Source organism: Cervus canadensis, chromosome 21, assembly GCF_019320065.1.
Source record: "Cervus canadensis isolate Bull #8, Minnesota chromosome 21, ASM1932006v1, whole genome shotgun sequence".
NCBI classification, from domain to species: Eukaryota; Metazoa; Chordata; class Mammalia; order Artiodactyla; family Cervidae; genus Cervus; species Cervus canadensis.
This window is the reverse complement of record NC_057406.1, coordinates 34,785,698-34,805,507: the sequence shown is the minus strand read 5'-3', so window position 1 is coordinate 34,805,507 and position 19,810 is coordinate 34,785,698. Positions and strand designations below refer to the sequence as shown.

The 19,810-nt window shown below is 46.9% G+C and overlaps 2 protein-coding genes across 2 annotated transcripts; one reads left to right on the top strand and one right to left on the bottom strand.

Annotated features, from left to right (window-relative positions):
* Positions 1-2,697: 2,697 nt before the first annotated feature.
* On the top strand, positions 2,698-8,818 carry BHLHE41 (basic helix-loop-helix family member e41). The gene is made up of 6 exons (XM_043441001.1): positions 2,698-2,984; positions 3,766-4,455; positions 4,594-4,657; positions 4,981-5,088; positions 5,415-5,526; positions 5,998-8,818. The coding sequence occupies exons 2-6, from the start codon at positions 4,394-4,396 to the stop codon at positions 7,113-7,115; spliced, it is 1,464 nt and encodes a 487-aa protein (XP_043296936.1). The 5' UTR covers positions 2,698-2,984; positions 3,766-4,393; the 3' UTR covers positions 7,116-8,818.
* Positions 8,819-14,679: 5,861 nt separating this feature from the next.
* On the bottom strand, positions 14,680-16,866 carry LOC122423152 (translation initiation factor IF-2-like). The gene is made up of 2 exons (XM_043439920.1): positions 16,850-16,866; positions 14,680-15,355 (listed from the first exon to the last, which is right to left on the bottom strand). The coding sequence occupies exons 1-2, from the start codon at positions 16,864-16,866 to the stop codon at positions 14,680-14,682; spliced, it is 693 nt and encodes a 230-aa protein (XP_043295855.1).
* Between the last annotated feature and the right edge of the window lie 2,944 nt (positions 16,867-19,810).

Genomic DNA, 19,810 nt, shown 5'->3' with positions numbered 1-19,810 from the left:
AGTCGTGTCCTACTCTGCGACCCGAGAGACGGCAGCCCATCAGGCTCCCCCGTCCCTGGGATTCTCCAGACAAGAACACTGGAGTGGGTGGCCATTTCCTTCTCCAATGCATGAAAGTGAAAAGTGAAAATGAAGTCACTCAGTCGTGTCTGACTCTTAGTGACCCCATGGACTGCAGACCATGAGGCTCCTCCATCCACGGGATTTTCCAGGCAAGAGTACTGGAGTGGGGTGCCATTGCCTTCTCCATGCAAACACCATAATACCTTCCAAAGTCACAAGGTGACTATAATGAGTGTTGGGCTTAGAATAATTAGGCCGGGGTGACAGGAGAGGGGTGGGACCTGCAGTAGTGTTCTCTTTAATTAGAGTCCCAAATGATTTTAAGTGATTTCCCTACTTAACCAAAAAAAGCAATAGCAGCAGCACCCCCTCCCTCCACCATTAAAAGGAGAAAGATGGGTATCTTTAATTGAAAGCAAAGCAGCACAAAACTCTTTAATTATAGGCTCAAAGGGGCTTTGAGCTCATCTTGTAGCTTCTTGGCTTTCAGCAGGACAGTATTAAACCTTCCTAAAAAGATAAGACTCAACCTATTTTTAAACATATCCAAAGAGGGCATTCTAGTCTTCTGTTCCTTTGTTAGGGGAGTTTTTTTCCTTTTCTAACCTCACCACAGGTAAGTCCCTATCACTAACCTGAGATATCACATTAGAGTTTGGCTTAGTTTGCTCAGCGGAAGTATACAACTGGACACAATTAGCCTTTTTCTAAACTGTACTTTTGCTCTGTCCATCGGTATGAAATTATAACAAATTATGACAATTAATTAAGATATTTGGGTTTAAATCAATACGTTTGGGGCTAGATGCCAATGAAATCACTTACTGATTAAAGACTGCCACTCTTCCTTTTTTTTTTCATACCTTTTACTTTCTCTACCATGGGCTCCAATACTAATGTCTCTCCCTTTCCCATCTCTCTTCTACACACACACAACAATAACAAATGTGCACCCTCCCTCTTAATGTAAATTAAGAAATATCCCTGAAACCACTAGTTAACATCTAGATCTTGTCCTCACTGTTCACATCCAGGGGTAACAGTGAAGGATGCAGACATTGGAGCCCAATGTCTGTGCTTAAATCCTAGCTCTGGCACCATGAGCATATTTTATCTCCCTATGTGTCTGTTATCTCATCTGAGGAGAGGAGACAATAATACTATCTGCCTTCCATGAGTTACTACATTAAAAGCCCTTTAGAATGGTGCCCAGTACTCCAATTGTAAGTGCTATATATTTGTAGCTATTGTTACACCCTCCTTGCAGCAAAGTGACATTCAGAGGCATTAAATGATGCCTGATGTTCCAATAGGCAAAAGTCTGTGAAAGAAAAGGAGCAGGATTTTGAGTTTAAGGGGAGTGAAAAAGCAAGAAGAGTGAGGTGAGAAATTTTAAAAGACAAAAAGGAAATAAGACAGCAAAAGTTACAGGGAAAGACTAAAGCAGACGTTTAATGAGGGGAAAGGTAAGAAGAGAAAAATACAAGGTGAGGGGGGAAAAAAAGAAGTAAAAAGGAAACGAGTAAAAAGGTCGGCATGAAAAAGGAAGAAATGGAGGAATGAGAGTAACAAAAGAGACCAAAAATGAGAAAAGACTCCACTTAGAGCCTGAGCTATCAGAAAAAGAAAGGAGTGAAAGAGAAAACAGAAATGTTGGAACAGAAGAGATAGGGAAGAGAGGGAGATGAAAGTGGTGACAGGAAGGCTTCATTTTTCAGCAAGGCCTCTCTGTCTTTGAATTAGGGGAAGTTTACATCCAAAATTAACACACCTCTGATCGGCCAGAGTTCCTTCCCAATTCTTCCTATTGCCTTAGAGTCTGCCCCGACTAGCTCCCTAAGGTTTGTCCTGGTCGGCGTCTGCCTTGCGTCTGGTCCGCTCTACCCTTAAGGCCAAGACGCAGTCTTCACTACGTTTCCCCTAAATACTCCAACCATTCTTTTCAAGTGAAAAATTAGCTCTAGAGCAAATATTTACACCCTATTCCTTCTCCCAACCGTCAGAAACCTATAAGGGGTGGTGGTATTTCATCTTTTAAAATTATTCACTTTGAAACATTCCTCGCCCCTCCTTCTTTTTTTTTTGGGGGGGGGGGTGTTATTTAGAACAAGAGGACAAAACGATACAGTGCCGCAGGTGTATGCCGCTTTTAGACCTACCATTTGTCCTTCCCACCAAAGGGAATTAATCACCCAGTCACTTGGAAACGAGAGGCTGGCTCTAGGTATAAAAAATACGATCAGTATTTAACAAATACTTTTAAAGTATTATCATCATTAAATTGCCTGTTTGGTGCAAAATACGCCTCCCTCTTGGAGGAAGTCGAGAGACCTTAGAGGGCCCTCTGGGCAAACGGAGCGGACGGGCCGCGAGCGTCTGCTCACGCCGGGGTGAACCTGGGCCGCCGCCGCCGCCGGAGTCACGAAGCCAGACGCGGCGCGTCTCCGCCCAGGACCCGGGAGACTGCAGCAACACGGCCGCAGCCCCGGCGGTTCCCGGAGGCGGGGAGGAGACGCGACTCCCGCAGACACGTGACCTCCTCCCGGCCGCCGCTTCCCGCGACCCAGACTCGTCCCCGGAACCCGCGCTCGGCGGGGCGGGCCGGGGGACACGTAGCGACGGCCCCGGTCCCTGCTGCGCCCGGGTGCGCGTGCATTTCGGCGTACTTCGCCCCTTGATTCACGTGCCACTGGCAATAACGAATGTTTCGGGGATCACCCGGGAGAATGCAGGAAGGAAAGACGTTGGGTTTGAAATCGATCTACTTGATACAGATTAACATATCTTCTCTCCATCCTTGCCCTGGCAGAAGCGAGTGGCGGCAGCGGGGCCAGAGACCTGGGGGTCCCGCAGAAAGCTCTTCCACACGCTTGGTCTCCAAGGTCCCTGGCCCTCCGCTGCGCAAATGCGGGCACCTCCGGGTAACTCTCACTAGCAGTGAGTCATGCTCCCGGGATGGCTCTAGGGAAAGGTAGCCCCGCTCCGCTCGCCTGTGCTTTCCCCGCGCCGAGCGCCGCGGCTGCAGGGCGAGCGCGCGCGCGCACGGGTTCCCCGCGCAGTGATGTGGCAGCCGCGGCAGGTCGGATCACGTTGCTGGCCCTGTGCTGGTACCCGTTGGAGACAGGATTAAGGAGGGAGGCTTTGGAGGTGCCAGCGGTAGTAAACGTGGGCTCTGCACACTCCCGGCGTCGCTTATCACACGCGGGGGGAGGGGGCGGGGAAAGCACGCAGCGCCACCCGAGACGCGGAGGGGCGGCGGAGTTGAGCCCGCGAACGATACTGCTGCATTGCTTCTCCGCCGTCGCCCCTCTCTTGCCACCCCATCCTCTCCCCTCCCTCCCCGCCGCGTCCCTCCGGGAGCGCCTGAGGCCCCGAACGTCGTCATCTGCGGCTGTGACTAGTGGCACCGCAATTCCGGCGGCTGCGGGAAGTTTGGGTGGCCCAGGGACACCGTGTGGCCGAAAGACACTGGGGTTGCGACATTCTGTCCTAGTGGCTCCAGTTGCATTTATCTTATATCCTTCAGGGAGCGGATTTCAAATTGTCCCTTTTCGGGACAACCTCCAATCAGGGCTATAAGGGGTTCCCCCCCACCCAGGCCGCCCAGCGGTGAGCAAACAAGTTTCCAAATTGTCCTCTGGGACTGAAGTTGACCCACCGCGAATTCTCTTTCTCTTTCCTTTCTCTGGTCCAAACCAACAGCACAGTCGGTGGAAAGGCAAAGAGCCACGTTCACGTTCCTAAACCGTCATGACGGACGGGTGGAGGGAGTCGCACTTCCGAGGCGAGGAAGCCCCGGCGGCCCTGCACCCCGGGCGCCCCCTCCCACTCCCCAGCTGACTGCACCGCCCTCGGGAAGCTGAAGAGCTTGGCTGGAGTTGTTTTGCCTTTCCGGTGGCCCTGATCAGGTGTCCCCGCCCCCTCCCGCCGGTCGCCTCCCCTCGCAGCCCGCTCCCTGCGCCCCCTCCCGGCCCGGCCCCTCCTCCCCCGCCCCCCTCCGGGCTGGACCGCGGATGGTACGTTCCGCACGTGAGCTGGGTGCTGGTCTGGCCGGCGACGCGCGTGCCCTGTGGCCAAACACTGCCCGGAGTGAGAGCAAACTCCCAGCGCAGTGGGGCCGGCGCGAGTGTGCGTGCGTGTGTGTGCGAGAGAGCAAGCGCGGCGGGAGGGGGGGGACCAACTGCTTCACACTTTCAACACTGCACTGAAGAGGGAGAGAGAGAAAGAGAGAGACTGGAGACCTACAGATCCCCCAAGATCTCCCAAAGCTACCGTCCCACAGATTATAAACCCCAAAAATCGAAACAGAGGAAACGGACAGCGGTTGAACATGGACGAAGGAATTCCTCATTTGCAAGAGAGACAGTTACTGGAACATAGAGATTTTATAGGGTAAGGTGCACGCACCCTTGCGAATATCTGTCTAGGCTTCAGTTTGATTTTTTTTCCCTCCTCCAGAAAGTGGTATGAAGCGGGCGAGGGCAGAGCCCCTCCCCGAATGGGTGCCTGATGCTGATTTCTGTTTTGCAGACTGGATTATCCCTCTTTGTATATGTGTAAGCCCAAAAGGAGCATGAAGCGAGACGATAGCAAGGTAAGTGTAGTTTCCGATGTTCCCCATAACCTGCCTGGGTAGTTAATTAGGGCCATTGATTTCACAGGGAAGCTCTGCCCGCAAATATATTCCAGCCTTTGAGCTTCCCCAACTGTGAATTTTAAGTGGTTTGTTGGATATTCTCAGGGGGAGATTAAACATCATACCTGAATTTAAATTGCATTTCAGAACAGCCCAGAGGAAAGAGGTGTCTTGGGCATAGTTTCTCACATAGTATTTGGGGGGGGGGGCAGTATTTTTATATCCAGTAAGTGAATATTTAGCTTATCGTTTTTTCTCTTCCATGACTCTCATATTTGTAGGATACCTACAAATTACCGCACAGATTAATAGAAAAGAAAAGAAGAGACCGAATTAATGAATGCATTGCTCAGCTGAAAGACTTACTGCCTGAACATCTAAAGTTGACAGTAAGACGCACATTTTTATTCTTTGCTGTTCTCCGGGGTCGTGTTAATAGCCTGGTTCCACTCCCAAGAGATATAAGAATAAATGTAAATATCACATGCCTTACAACTTGTGCTATAGTGTAGAGTTTCCTGCAAACTCAAGAGTAGGTGTTCACAACTGAAGGCAAGAAATCATTTATAACCTGTATGGTGGAAAACTCAAGAAGTATAGGAATAGTACTTCTTTCAAGTATTTTCTTAAGTTGCTGTGCCGAATGGAGAGCAAGCCAAGCCAAATGTATGTTTTTAAGTAACAAAGTGCCCCCTTCTTTTTTGCATCATTGCAGACTCTGGGGCATCTGGAGAAAGCGGTAGTCCTGGAATTAACTTTGAAACACTTAAAAGCTTTGACAGCCTTAACGGAGCAGCAACATCAGAAGATAATTGCTTTACAGAATGGTAAGTCAGTTTAGGGAGGCCAACCCACCCCCGATGAAGCAGGGCAACCCACAGAAGAGCAGTGTTAGGATTCTTCCCCCACCTCCACCTCCTTCCCAGGGCTCACTTTCATTTGTTAAATTGCTTACACTTTCCCTTCATTGGAAAGTGCCCACTTCCCGACGCATCCTAGAGGCTTCCAGCAGAATTCGGAGGAATCAAATTTTTATATAAAGTGGTGGTTGCGCCCTCTCCACTTTGGTTTCTCAGCTGGGACTAGAGCGCCCCCCTGCTTCCCCACCCCCGCCACCCCTACTCCTCCCACCCCTCGGCAACCGGTGGATAATATCATTCGAATACAGAGGAAAAACCGAGATCACTTTAGTCAGTGCAGGGCCCACGTGATAAGCAGATGTTTCAACGTCGATATTTTTCTTCTTGCCTTCATTCCTCTGTTCCCTTCCCCCGCCCCCCACCCCTTCCTCATCCTAGGGGAGCGATCTCTGAAATCGCCCATTCAGTCCGACTTGGATGCGTTCCACTCGGGATTTCAAACATGCGCCAAAGAAGTCTTGCAATACCTCGCCCGGTTTGAGAGCTGGACGCCCAGGGAGCCGCGGTGTGTCCAGCTGATCAACCACTTGCACGCCGTGGCCACCCAGTTCTTGCCCACCCCGCAGCTGTTGACTCAACAGGTTCCTCTGAGCAAAGGCACCGGCGCGCCCACGGCCGCCGCCCCCGCCGGCTCCGGGGCCGCCCCCTGCCTGGAGCGCGCGGGGCAGAAGCTGGAGCCCCTCGCCCACTGCGTGCCGGTCATCCAGCGGACTCAGCCCAGCGCCGAGCTCGCCGCCGCCGAGAACGACACGGACACCGACAGCGGCTACGGTGGCGAGGCCGAGGCCCGGCCGGACCGCGAGAAGGGCAAAGGCGCGGGGGCGAGCCGCGTCACCATCAAGCAGGAGCCCCTCGGGGAGGACTCGCCGGCGCCCAAGAGGATGAGGCTGGATACCCGTGGCGGCGGCGGCGGTGGCGGCCCGGGGGGCGGCGCGGCGGCGGCGGCGGCCGCGCTCCTGGGGCCCGACCCGGCCGCCGCGGCCGCACTGCTGAGACCCGACGCCGCCCTGCTCAGCTCGCTGGTGGCGTTCGGCGGAGGCGGGGGCGCGCCCTTCGCGCAGCCCGCGGCCGCCGCGGCCCCCTTCTGCCTGCCGTTCTACTTCCTTTCGCCTTCGGCGGCCGCCGCCTACGTGCAGCCCTTCCTGGACAAGAGCGGCCTGGAGAAGTACCTGTACCCGGCGGCGGCCGCCGCCCCGTTCCCACTGCTGTACCCCGGCATCCCCGCTCCGGCCGCCGCCGCCGCTGCTGCCGCGGCCGCCGCCGCCGCCGCCGCCTTCCCCTGCCTGTCCTCCGTGTTGTCGCCCCCTCCCGAGAAGGCGGCGGCCGCCGCCGCAGCCGCGACCCTCCTGCCGCACGAAGTGGCGCCCCCTGGGGCCCTGCACCCCGCGCACCCGCACGGCCGCACCCACCTGCCCTTCGCCGGCGCTCGCGAGCCCGGGAACCCGGAGAGCTCCGCTCAGGAAGATCCCTCGCAGCCTGCAAAGGAAACCCTCTGAATCCGTGCTCCACTGAAGAGGGGACCAGGGGTCACGCGGAATAATCATATTAATAAGTTAAAACACCCTTAACGTTTTTAAGGGAGTAAGTGTAAGAGATGCACGACAGGCTTTAAAAGAAAACAACACAACCACACAGGTGTTTTGTGTACATGTGGAGTTCCTGTTTTGCTCACCCCTCACCGCCCGCTATCCTCACACACCTACATCCCTTCCCCCCCCCCCCACAGCTGTCTAAGAACCTCATAGATACCGATTCTTTTCTTTCTTTGAAGAACTCCCCATAATAAGTTTGGCCTTCTTTTAGGCCACGTTCCATTCTCTTTTAAAATACAGAACCGAATTCTCGAGGAAGTGAGGACGGTCTGCTCTCTGAACCAGGGTAGGAGAAGGTAACGTGGAACCCCAGGTAGCTGGTCTCTGCCTGCGTCTCAGAGCTGCCCTGCCTGCTTTAGGAGGCTTTCCACAGGCAGAAGGAGGACCTTTCCGAATTCGACTCACTGTTCAGTATTTTGTAATGTTCAGCTTTTTTAAAGGCGTGCATTTGTCAAAGAGAAGAGGGGAGAGTGCAGGCGCTCGCGTTGCAACCCATTCTGAAGTGGTTTGAGTGGTGTTTCTTACTTAGTACTTGCACTCGTTTAAAAGAGATGCGGAGTTGGGCCATGGTCGGAACTAAGTCAGGGAAAGAGATGGATGAGGAAGGCCAGAGTCATTCTCAGTACACTTGCTAGCACTTTATTGAGAAATTGACCGTGAATCAAGTAACTCATCTTAATTTCATATATATACATATATATGTGGAATTTAGTGCCTCTGTTCTTACCCTGTCATCATTTAATCCATCGTTTCTAAGTTTGTATCATCTTTCTGTTAAAACAAAAAAGAATGTGCACTGAACTTTAAAAAGTCCAAACTGATTTATCGTATATTCTGTTAATTCACAAAAGTGGAGGAGGAAGGCATGGACAGTTTCCTTTGGAAATGCTGTAAACATGTGGAATGGAGCCCTGTGAGGCCTTCCTATCTCCAAGTCTATGTATTTTCTGGAGACCAAACCAGATACTAGATAATCACAAAGAAAGCTTTTTTAATAAGGCTTAAACCAAGACCTTGTCTAGATATTTTTAGTGTGTTGCCAAGGTAGCACTGTGAGAAATCTCACTTGAATGTTATGTAAGGGGTGAGACACAACAGTCTGACTATGAGTGAAGAAAATATCTGGGTCGTTCAGTCCGTTTGGTGCATTTGCTGCTGCTGTTGCTACTGTTTGCCTCAAACGCTGTGTTTAAACAACGTTAAACTCTTAGCCTACAAGGTGGCTCTTATGTACATAGTTGTTAATACATCCAATTAATGATGTTCTGACATGCTATTTTTGTAGGGAGAAAATACGTGCTAATGATATTTTGAGTTAAAATATCTTTGGGGGAGGACTTGCTGAAAAGTTGCACTTTTGTTACAATGCTTATGCTTGGTACAAGCTTATGCTGTCTTAAATTATTAAAAAAAAATAAATACTGTCTGCAAGAAACCAGCTGGTTTAGAAAAGTTTAGTATGTGAAGATAAAACTAGAAATCATCTTTATATTCTAGTATTTTCAGCACTCCATAAATTCTATTACCGAAAATAAATATTGCCACGCTATTTTGTGATTTTAAAATTCTTACTAAGGAATAAAAACTTTAATATATGTATGTTATGAGATCGTCTAATAATTAAAAAGGCATAAGGGATGCTTGATTAGTTGTAAGATATCTAAGAAGACAGGGATGAAGGTCATTTAGGTTCTCAAATACCCAACTTTGTCTTTGGCTTGATATCACACATTTCAAATGTCTTGCAAGCCTCCAGGTTCTAGCTGTATCTACTTGCTTGTTCCCAATGTATTTACATGGAAAGTGCAAAAGAAAAACCTACCACTCACTCACCTAGTTTATGTCATGCCCAGTTTTCTAATGCCTTCATGATTGAGGGGTGTTTCCCTTTTCATCTTTGACACCAGATAGCCTCTGATATATGGCCTGGTGTTTCTCTTTCACTGGGTCCCATATAAATACTGTACCACTAATATCTCGGTATATTTTAGCTTCTTAAGCTTTCTAAAGTAAGTCTCTTGTGGGACTTTATTATGGAATTCAAGTAAGAGAAATAATTATTGCTAGACTTTTCTCAAGTTTACAATCAGATTTGTGATTTGATACCAAATGTGTGAAGGATTGTCAATATTTAGTTTCAATAATGTTCACAAACCTCTTTATTTCTTAGAGGTATTGAAATAATAGTCAAAATTTATGAGATGTAGAAAAAGTGCTCCCTCTGCTGACTTTATGGCAACCAAACTGCAAGTCATAGAAAGTGGAGCCGGAAGGAAGCTCAGAGAACAGCTGTCCAGCCCCCTGCATTTTAAATAGAAATGAAGCCCAGAGAGATCAGATATCTGCCCAAGGTCACACAGCTACCCAGAGCAAGCACTAGAGGCCAGATGTGTTCTATTTCCCAGTCAGTGAACTACTTCCCACTGCAGCATCTTCAACCAAATAAGCCAAATTTGATTGGGCAGCATTCAAATAAGCCACAGAACAAAGGAAACAAATATTAACATTGCAAAAGTACATAGGATTTTTGAGCATTTTAGCTTACTGAACTTTAAAAAAATATTCAAAGCCAAAATAAAGGAAAAAATAGCATTTTTAATACTTTGAGCTACATGTTAATGACATGTTGTAATAATACATTTTATAGCCAAAAGAGATGCAAAGTAAGTCAGGATAATAAAATGTTTTAGCATTTGTATACTTTTGGTGTAATAAAAGAAAAAACCTTAGGGTTGGGTCAGATTTTAGAGAGTAGTTTTTTAGTTCAAATGCCTTTATACTAACATGGTAATAAGATAAAGTTGCTGAGGATAGAGTTGCAAAATAATATTATCTGTACTACATCTGAAAAAAAATTTTTTTTTTTTACATCTGAAAAATTTTATTTTAGTCATTGATTTATTTTAATGAACCAAAAGACAAGTCATTATAATTTGCTGAAGAGGATTCTATACCTATTGCTGTGAAGTTTAGCCTAGATCCTTTGTAGTATATGTGATTTTTCAATATATCACAAATATGAATCTTAGGTCAATAATGTTTTTACACATATAGTATTATACTAATTAATTTTATATACACAGAGCTCTTAGCAAAGTTCATATTGAACTGATAAAAATCCTTTCCTACCCCAAAGGACTAAGCATATTTATAAGGCACTAGGAACTATAGTTTAATAGCTCTTTAAAGTATGGCTGGAGTTTTAGTTTCTATCATTGTGAAAACTATTTCTCATGTTCTTCTCTGTTACTAACCATAACAGTCCACAACATTTGTTATTGCCCATTACCTGAGGTTTGTTCAAAAGTATGTCAAGCCTCAGGCTGTTTCTGCCCACGTCACAGGTCAACTCTGAACCTCTTCATGAGAGGTGAACTCCAGCAGAGATTCTGGGAAGACAAGGCTGTACAGACTAGGCAGGACTTTTTACTTTAGACAGAAATGAACAGAGCCCTCATGAACAAATTAAGCCCATTATAATGCCAAAAGTTGGCTATATTATTGTGATAATAGTATTTTACTTCAGAGAGCAATCTGATGTTTTTCATTCAACAAAAATTCTTAACCTATTAGACCCGCAGATCAGTATTTAGGCCTACCCATTGTTCTAACTGTGCTGTTTTAAATAAGGCCAACTGGGTATACAGTGCATATGTGTGTGAAGTCACTTCAGTCATGTCCGATTTTTTGTGACCCCATGGACTGTAGCCCACCAGGCTCCTCTGTCCATGGGATTCTCCCTGCAAGAATACTGGAGTGGGTTGCCATTTCCTTTTCCAGAGGATCTTCTTGACCCAGGGGTCAAACCTACATCTCTTGCATTGCCTGCATTGGGAGGCAGATTCTTTACCACTGGGGTCACCTGGGAAGCCCCCATGAGGATGCGTAACTCCCAATACAGTGCATACGTAAGCCCAGTGTAAGTTCCAGTTTTTCATAGAACTTAATAAGGGATCAACATGGAAAATTATCATATATTTTCTATGATTAGGATGGGATTTATACTTTTAAAAAAAATGTGCAGCACATACTTTTAAAAAAAATGCTCCAGGAAAGGAATTGGACATTTGTCTTAAAATTAGGTTTCTTGTACTTGTTCAGTGATTCCACATTGAAAACTCTGAACAAATGTAAAACTAAACCTTTGTAAAAGTTGATGTTTTAAAATCTTGACCTAAGTGATGTCCATTTATGTGACTTCAGGGAATGATATGTGCCCCATGAAACAATGGTTGAGAAAACAGAAGCTTCTATGTTCAGGTGCCAACATTGTCTATTTTTTCTTTATTTTTTCTTTAGTATTTCAGTGAAAAGCTTAGTAAAATATGTTACACATATCTTAGAAAGAAATACCTTATCTGTAGTTAACCTTTCTCAATAATTCAGGGTCATTGTTATAAACATCACTTTTGCACTACGAATATCATCTGGGAAGACTGGAAACTGTACTAAATTCCTTTTTGAGTCCTTATATCTGCTTTTATTTCAGTCTCTTTACTCAGGGTCAGGCTACCAGCTTCACTTCTTGATGTGTCAGAGCCTTTGCCTCCAAGTCTTATCTAATTTGCTACTTCTGAATTACTGTAGCCTGGGAAACCATTTAACCAAAACCCCACCCTTTGAAACGCCTATAAAATGAGAATAAATACGTTCTAACAGAGTACCTGAGGGGCGCTTCTCTAAATTCTGTGAGCTTGTAGAATCAATGACATGTTGATCTTGCCAACTTATTTTCTTCCTTTAACTTTCACATTCTCAGCAATATTCCATATCAGAAACACTTATGCAAAAGCCTTCAAACACTTTATATTTAATCATTTTATTACAGAAAAATGGTTTTATTTTACAGTTACTACAAAATAAATTCCAATGCCAGAAGCCAATTATTTGATTTGATGAATACTCTTTCTCTTGGGTTGATAGGAATAGGGGACCAATGGCCTTCAGTGAAAACTGATCCTGCATTTTGATTCATGGATGACTCTGGACCCTGCTTCTGGTGTACCATCTCCTCTGCCTCTGGGTTTTGGATATCTTAGTTGGCAGGTCCAGATAAAGCACTCTGGGAACTGACAGGGAAGACATGTAGGCCCTGATGCAGCCTCTGAATTTAGACATGCCCACTGGAGAGCCTTTAGAGGTTCCAGACTTCTTGTGTGTGGATTGCAACAGACTCCTTTTTCCTTGAGCGTACACATTCAAGAAATAGGGATTATGGGCATTTGTTTTTCTCCTACTTTGTGTGAGGTGCTGTGGTAAGAGCTGGAAAATCAAAGATTAATGATCTCAGAATCGCAAAGTCTACTAGGGGTGACAGACCTACACTAAAATAAATTACAATGCAACATAGTAAGTGCTCTGTAGCTGTGATTATCATACTTGGGGGTGAAGGTTGCTAACTTCATCTGGGTGGACCAGAGAAGACCTTAAGAGGTAGCTCTGTTTTACAGAAGGAATAGGAGAGTAAGTCCATCTCCAAAGAGAAGGCTCTGGCGCAGTCTGGTCATGTGCTAAGCACCAGGACCGTTTAATTGGTTATATTTGCCTTGAGGTCTGAGTAAGTATTTCCTAACGTCTCAAGTCTCCTTCTAACTTGACTGCCATACTGACTCTCCCCATCGTCTCCTCCTGAGGATCTGGGCCATAAGGTGGGATTGAGGCAGGGTCATGATATTTCCTACTGCAAAGAATAGTATTCATAACTTGATAATATCTAATGAAGTAAAGGGGGAAAAAATAGTACCTGGCAAGCAGCTCTGTCTCACCTCACCCATCAATCTTCAAAAGAAACTAAGGATGACTTCTTCCCCTACAGGTAGGGGCATGATTATCCAAGTGCTCCACTCGGTACCCAAAGGGGAAATGAGAGAAAGGAACCCTAGAGGGAAACAAGAATCCTAAAGCCTGTTTTTCCAAACCTCTGGGACAAAGCTGAAGCAGCCAACTAATCCCAAGTCAGGTAGCTCAGTAAGTAGCAGAATCAAAACTAGAACCAGATTTTTTGGTTTTAAGTCCAATGTTCTTTATACTATTATCCTATAGTATAGTAATTAGGAGGGCGATAGGCTGAGGTTTTCTCTTTAAATGAGGTAAGCCAGTCCATTTGAGGTCATAAGAAGCAGACTGTATGTTTTTGGTGAACAAGGGAAGATTAGCGCAGTGATAGATAGCCTTTTCAAAATTATGTCATAGAGCATGAAATAATTATGATGGCGAGATTCTGGACTAACAATTTTCAACGTACCCTACAAAGAACCATACAATTTTGCTGTCTACTCACTTTGGAGACATCCAGAAAGGTTTTCTCCTTGGTTTGGAAGTCCCCACATAATCTGGTGAGTTTACCACCTCTGTCTCTACCCCTCTGTACCTAGTGATTCTCAAGTTTCTCCATGAAAGAAGGGATCAAGCTAAGCCAAGCATCTGGACCGAGAGAATCTTTAGAATTGAGGAAGTAGAAAAGAGGGTGATTTGCTACAGTTTTTATATGGGGTATTTTTAGGGTGTTGTCAACTTTACAAGGCTTCCCTTGTGGCTCAGCTGGTAAAGAATCCACCTGCAATGCGGGAGACCTGAGATCGAACCCTGGGTTGGGAAAAATCCCTGGAGAAGGAAAAGGCTACCCACTCCAGTATTCTGGCCTGGAGAATTCCATGGACTTTATAGTCCGTGGGGTCACAAAGAGTGAGACACGACTGAGAGACTTTCACTTCACTTCACAACTTTACGGTTTCATTTTGAAGTCTCTTACATATGGGTAGGCATGCTGAGTATCCACCACGGAACTCTGTAAAACTTCGCTTTCATATGCGGCTTTACAGGTTCAAGCAGTGTTTCAAAAGCTAGTTTTGACAGGGGGACTGCAGTTTGGATTAAATTTCTTAAGACCTCAGTTACTTCGAGTAATTATAAAAATCCCTCTGACAGGGGATTTTAAAGACACCGGCTTCTCTTTCGGTGGTTTAAGCGGAGTTTTGTTTTCGAGTATATACGTGTTACGGGGCTTATCTGCATAGCTATAACGTAGCTGTGCTGTCCGCATGAGACCAAACTGGTGAAGAAACCCGACTAGCCATCCTGGCAAGCTCTGCAGAGACAAGTGGGCGCGATAAAGGATCTATTTCTGAGCCCTGTGTTTGAAACGTACTCATTTAAAAACTGGAAAACCAACCCTAGCTCCGAAATCGCCGTTCGAGCGCGGCGTGGTGGGGGGAGTTAAAGCAAGAGGGGAATAATGTCATCAGCCTGCAGATTCAAGGAGCTCTAGGATTGGAAAGAGAGACGCATTCTTAGGTTGCCTAGCGATAAATCGGCCGATGATATCATTCTCCCGGAGGCCGGCCTCCCCCTCCCGTCCCCGCCCGGCTTTCCTTCCTCCGGGCCCCCTCCCCCTCCTCTCCCCCCTCCCACGCCCGGGTTCAAAGTACAGCCGAGCCGGGTGAGGGAGCCCGGGCCGGACGCGGCGCTGTCACGTGCACCCGCACATGCCGCGGCGCACGCTGCGCGGCACGTGAGAGGGGGCGGGGCGGGGACCTGGAGACTCCGGCGCGCTGCCTTCTGCGCCTGCGCGCTGCCCCCCTGTTCCCGCCGACCCCCTCCGACCCCCGCCCCCTCGCCAAGAAACGGACTCGAGGGAGCCGGCTTGGGGTTGGGGCGGATTGGAGGGCGGTCGGGCGGAGGGCCGAGCAGAGGGTTGGGCGAGGCGGTCGGGCGGGGACAGGGACGCACCCTCCCGACAGCTGCGCCGCACCCTGCTTCTCCGAGTCCTAGCGGGCCGGCCCGCGGTAGTCATTCCTCCCGAATTAAAGCTGGCTGTGACTCCACGCTCCTCGAACCATTCTGACACAGCAGTTTCCGAGCAGCCCTGCCGGGCGCGGGTTAGAGGAAGGTCGACAGCCGCCCCGGAGGGCCTGGGGGCGGGAACTTCATGCCCAGGCTGGCCGCAGCCGGGGGAAGTGACAAGCTGGGGGGTGGGGGTAACACCCTGTGACACACCCGGCGGCGCCGGGACGCGGGCCAGACCCTGGCCTGACCTGAGCACGTCTTGCTGGAGAAAACTCTGGCAGTGGCCGAGGGCAAGGTTGGGGGGGCGGCGTTTGGGGGAGCTTCTCTCATTGGTCTCAGTTTTGCAAATTGAATTCTCACTAATTAATCAGTAGGGGATTTATTTGTGATAAATATATTGGGACTTTCCAGGCAAGGTGTAAAGTAAAAGGAGTGAGTCTATGGCCCTAAAGGATTGTGCAGGGTGCAGTAAAGTGGAGGAAATTATTCAGGGGCTGGGGGATGGGTTTTATGTTATATTTTCAAAAATTATTTAGAAACGCTTTCTGTTAGGAAAAATGAGCAACTCTCACACTTGGGCTTTTTGAAGTGATCGCAGTAACTTGATTTTGTAACACGTCTGGAAACGTGCATGTTTATAAAGGATCTAAAGTGAGTAATTCCTCTGAAGGAATGTGGAGTTCGTGAGGCCTTTTGGCCAGGCGGGTGCACACGGCAGTGTTACAAAGATAGAGAAGCCTCTCTACCCCTTTGCAGATTTGGTTCTGGTCATGTGATGGAAAGTGAGCTCGGGGGTTGCCAATAATATTTGGACAAGTCAGGTGCCAGTATTTGCTAAGACGTGCTAGAGTGGTTGTAAACTCCAGAGTAAAGGGCACGCTGAGTGCCACCCTGGAGGCAGACTGCTGTGAGCAAATAGACATTCCCAAAGCACAAAACGAATTCATGGTTGTTTGCTAATAATATGTATGCATAATGTCTTGCAGGTTGAGTTTGAATAACACTTGTGTACCACCCAAAGTGTTTGTAGGAGACAGATTAGTTATCAGTAATACTCTGAAAGTTGAAAAAGCAAAGGTAGATTTTGAACATTCAGTCAACAAATATCTATCAAGCTCTTACTATATGCCAAGCATTGGCTTACAGCAGTGACCCATATAGACGTATTCATCACCCATCATGGTGCTCAAAACTTGCAATAAAGCCTTGCAAGTTCCCAGGCATTTGCCAACCAATTATTATTTATGGCCTCTAGAGATCATACCTCTCCCTGCACTGGATTTTTTTCAGTTGGTGCTTAGGAAGATGCCAGGCAAAAGGCATCAGTTCCCCTCCCCTCTCCCTTCCCTCACCTCTTGGAGCCTACTAGCCTCCCTGCTGCTCTTCCAACAGGACAAGCTTGATCCTTTCCCAGAATGTGTGCACTTGCTCATCCATCTGCCTGCCACACTCAATCCCCAGAAGGGGGATAGCTGATTCCAACCGCACCCCCACCTTTTTTTAGGTCTTTGCTCAAATGCCAGCTTCTTCAGAGAGGCTCCCCCTAAGCAGCCTGTAGACAATATATAAAATGCCACTTATCTATCATTTTATTTTTGCTCTTTTTTCTTCATAGCAGGAATCACCCAGACATCATGTATGTACAGATTTATATGAATACACAGACATATAATTGGTTTATTGCTTGTCTCATTGGGATGAACCTGGACTTTATTTTGTTCACAGCTCTTTGTCTAATGCCAAGAATGGTACCTGGCAATAAGTAAATACTTATTTGCTTTTTTTTTTTTAATCTGTTTTGGTTGTTTGATGCTGCGAGCCGGCTTTCTCTAGTTGCAGTGATCAGGGGCTACTCGTCATTGTGGTGCATGGCCGCCTTATTGTGATGGCTTCTCCTAGATCACTGGGCTCTAGGTGCACAGGCTTCAGTAGTTGGAGCACATAGGCTCAGCAGTTGCGGCTTGCTGGCCCTAGGACACACAGGCTTCAGTAGTTGTGGAGTGCAGGGGCTTTGCCCTTTGGCAGCAAGTGGAATCCGCCCAGACCCCAGGGATCTACCAGAGTCCCTTGCGTTGGCAGGTGGATTCTTATCCACTGCGCCACCAAAGAAGTCCTATTTGCCTTTTATGTATTTTTTTTTTTACTTAACATGTATTGATCTTCGATAAACATTTGCTGGATGAATGAATGAACATCTCTGGCAAGCATTTCAGCTTGATTACCTCACTAAAGACAACAGAACACGCCTCTCAAAGCAACCCTTGCATGTTAAAGTTCATTTCCTCAATACTTATTGAGCACCTGGGTGACACAGTAAGTGATAAGGAGTCAAAGGCAGTTAACTCCTGATACCTGCAAATGGGAAACGACTTGGGAGTGATTTGGAGGCTGATTGAATTTTATTGTTGCAATAAAATTATAGATATGGTATTTAAGCATTAATAGATTTCCCCTAACAATAGAACTAATATCATTTCCATCTTAGTCCAAATGATTACAAGTTATGGTTAAAAGAAATTGTTCACTAAACTGAAATACCTCCTTTGAAATTAAAAATTAGACTGATCATTTCCCCATCCCCTGAGGTAACCTGTAGAAGAAGTAAGTTTCAAAGATTCTATCTCAGCTCTCAGATGGCTACTGAGCCTGCGTGGAACTGAGTGGGACCCTCAGACTTCAACCCGTGATGGAATTTACAGTACATAGGGCTTGAAGGTCCCAAATGCTTCTAGTCTTCATTGGCTCTGCCAGGTGTGATAACCTTTGTCCCTTAGGCAATGAGCTTCTTCATGGGGAGAGTCAGTCAGTATTTGTCAGTGTATGCTCAGCATCTAGCACAATGCCTGGCATACAGTAAGCACTCAATAAATGGCTGATGAAATCCAAACTCTCCATTTCCACAATCATTGTCCTAGTTCCAAGTATTATCGTCTCACATCTGGATTATTGCAAGAACCTGCTCAGTGGCCTTTTCGCAGTCTTTCTTTCCCATGCATTGACCACACTGCCAGCTGTTAACTCTTTCAATATCAACAGCGCACGAAAGAATAGAGACAAGCCATTACTTGAAGATGTCATGAAAACTTCAATGTCCCTTCTAGTTTCACTTCCCTTGACTCTGCCCCTTCTCCTGTTGCCCCCAACCAGACGATGGGCATCAGTTGCCCTAGTTGCACTGAACTACCACAAGTTCTTTAATATGCTTTATACTCTCAAATGTTTGTCTGGGTGAAATAACCTTATTTGGAAGTCTCCTACTCATGCGTCAAAACTCAGCCCAAATTACATCTCCTCTGTCAAAACTTCCAGAACTATCTGAATCAAAAGGGAACCTCACTTATTCCTTTGCTTTGTGTTCTCTTAGCCCTTTCTTTAAATCTCCACTTGGCTGTTTAAACTCTTACTGCAGAAGCATGTGGGTGCAAGAAATGATGTCCTTATTTCTCTCATTAAGTCTAACTTCAAGCCACCTTCCCAAGGGCCGGTGGGAAGAAATCTCAGTCACTGTGGGCCGTCCCACTTCCACGCTCCTTAGGACTTGACAAGTACTTGGGACTCCAGGATAAGGAAAGGCCCTCTTCATCCTCATGCTGTCTGAAATACTTGTCAGTGTCCAAGACTGTCACTTTTGGTATAGTCTTTGCTGAGGCTGGGAATCCAGACCTTAGGGGTGTTGAGTCCCCATTCCTACTTGGGCCTTTGCCACGTCAGAAGAACCGTAGATCTGTGACCCCAATGGCTTATTGCTTCCGCCTCTACCCCTAAGGTAATCTCCAACTTTGGAGAGGGTTATAGGAACCAGGCAGTTAACCTCAATAAGCGATGTTGGCTGAGAATAAGACCATGGAGAATGACAGGGGCCACAGTGAACTGGAGGTTGTACCCCCGTAAGAGAGGCAGACAAGACTCCAACTAATCATAGCCAGGTGAAAAGGTCGCCCAGGACTTCCAGGTCACTGGACTTTTCCAGAAGAATCTAAAGTCTAGATTTTAATGTGAAATCTACTCCCAGAATGTTGGCAACTATTTTTAAAAACCTCAAAACACTATTCCTTATAAATGAAGCATGTGTGTCAAAAGTATTAGCCTGGGGAAGTCACTCTGAGACCTCTGCTTTAAAGGAGGGTGGGAGTGGGGTGGGAGGAAGGCATGATGAGAGGTTTTCTTCAAGCATTTAACCCCAAACTTCCCTGATACAAGTAGCCCTGAAGTTTTTCTTGAAAATGGGTGAAGGGAAAAACGCAATGAGAACAGACATTGATAATGTCTCAATAAATTACCCTGTCACCCTGGGATTGTTCACATTGTGTTGTAATTAACTGGGTGTGTCTTCCACACCCGGGCGCCCAAACATTGCCCCTGCTCAGATTGGCACCATCTCCAGCCTCTCTTGGCCCTCGCTGCTATGACTGTTGACTTGTCCTTAGCCCTTTCTCAGATTTCCTTTATGACCCTCCTCTGTCTCAGACCTCTGTCCCACTTACCTCAAGTCCTCTGCGAATCTTCCCAGTCTCAGGAAACTCCTACTTCAAGTCATAAGGCATCATTGTCCCAGCTCTCACCCTTCCTACCTACCTCCTCCCACACCTGCGTTTTCCTTCCTTCCACTACAGAAGGAAAAGGCACCCTTCTGTTCAGAGCCAACCTTTCAATTTGTGTCACTGATGACTGGTAAACCACCACTCTGCTTCCCACGCAGTGAGTCCAGATTTCTGTTAAAGGAGTTCTGTTATTCATTCATCACTGTATTCCTAGAGTCTAGTATACTGTCAGGGACCGGCAAGATGCCTAATAAACATTTATCAAAGTGTGAA

Coding starts and splice junctions, on each gene's coding strand:
- BHLHE41 (XM_043441001.1), top strand. CDS start 4,394: ATGGACGAAGGAATTCCTCATTTGCAAGAGAGACAGTTACTGGAACAT. Junction 5,089..5,414: donor CTGAACATCTAAAGTTGACA/GTAAGACGCACA, acceptor GCATCATTGCAG/ACTCTGGGGCATCTGGAGAA. Junction 5,527..5,997: donor GATAATTGCTTTACAGAATG/GTAAGTCAGTTT, acceptor TCCTCATCCTAG/GGGAGCGATCTCTGAAATCG.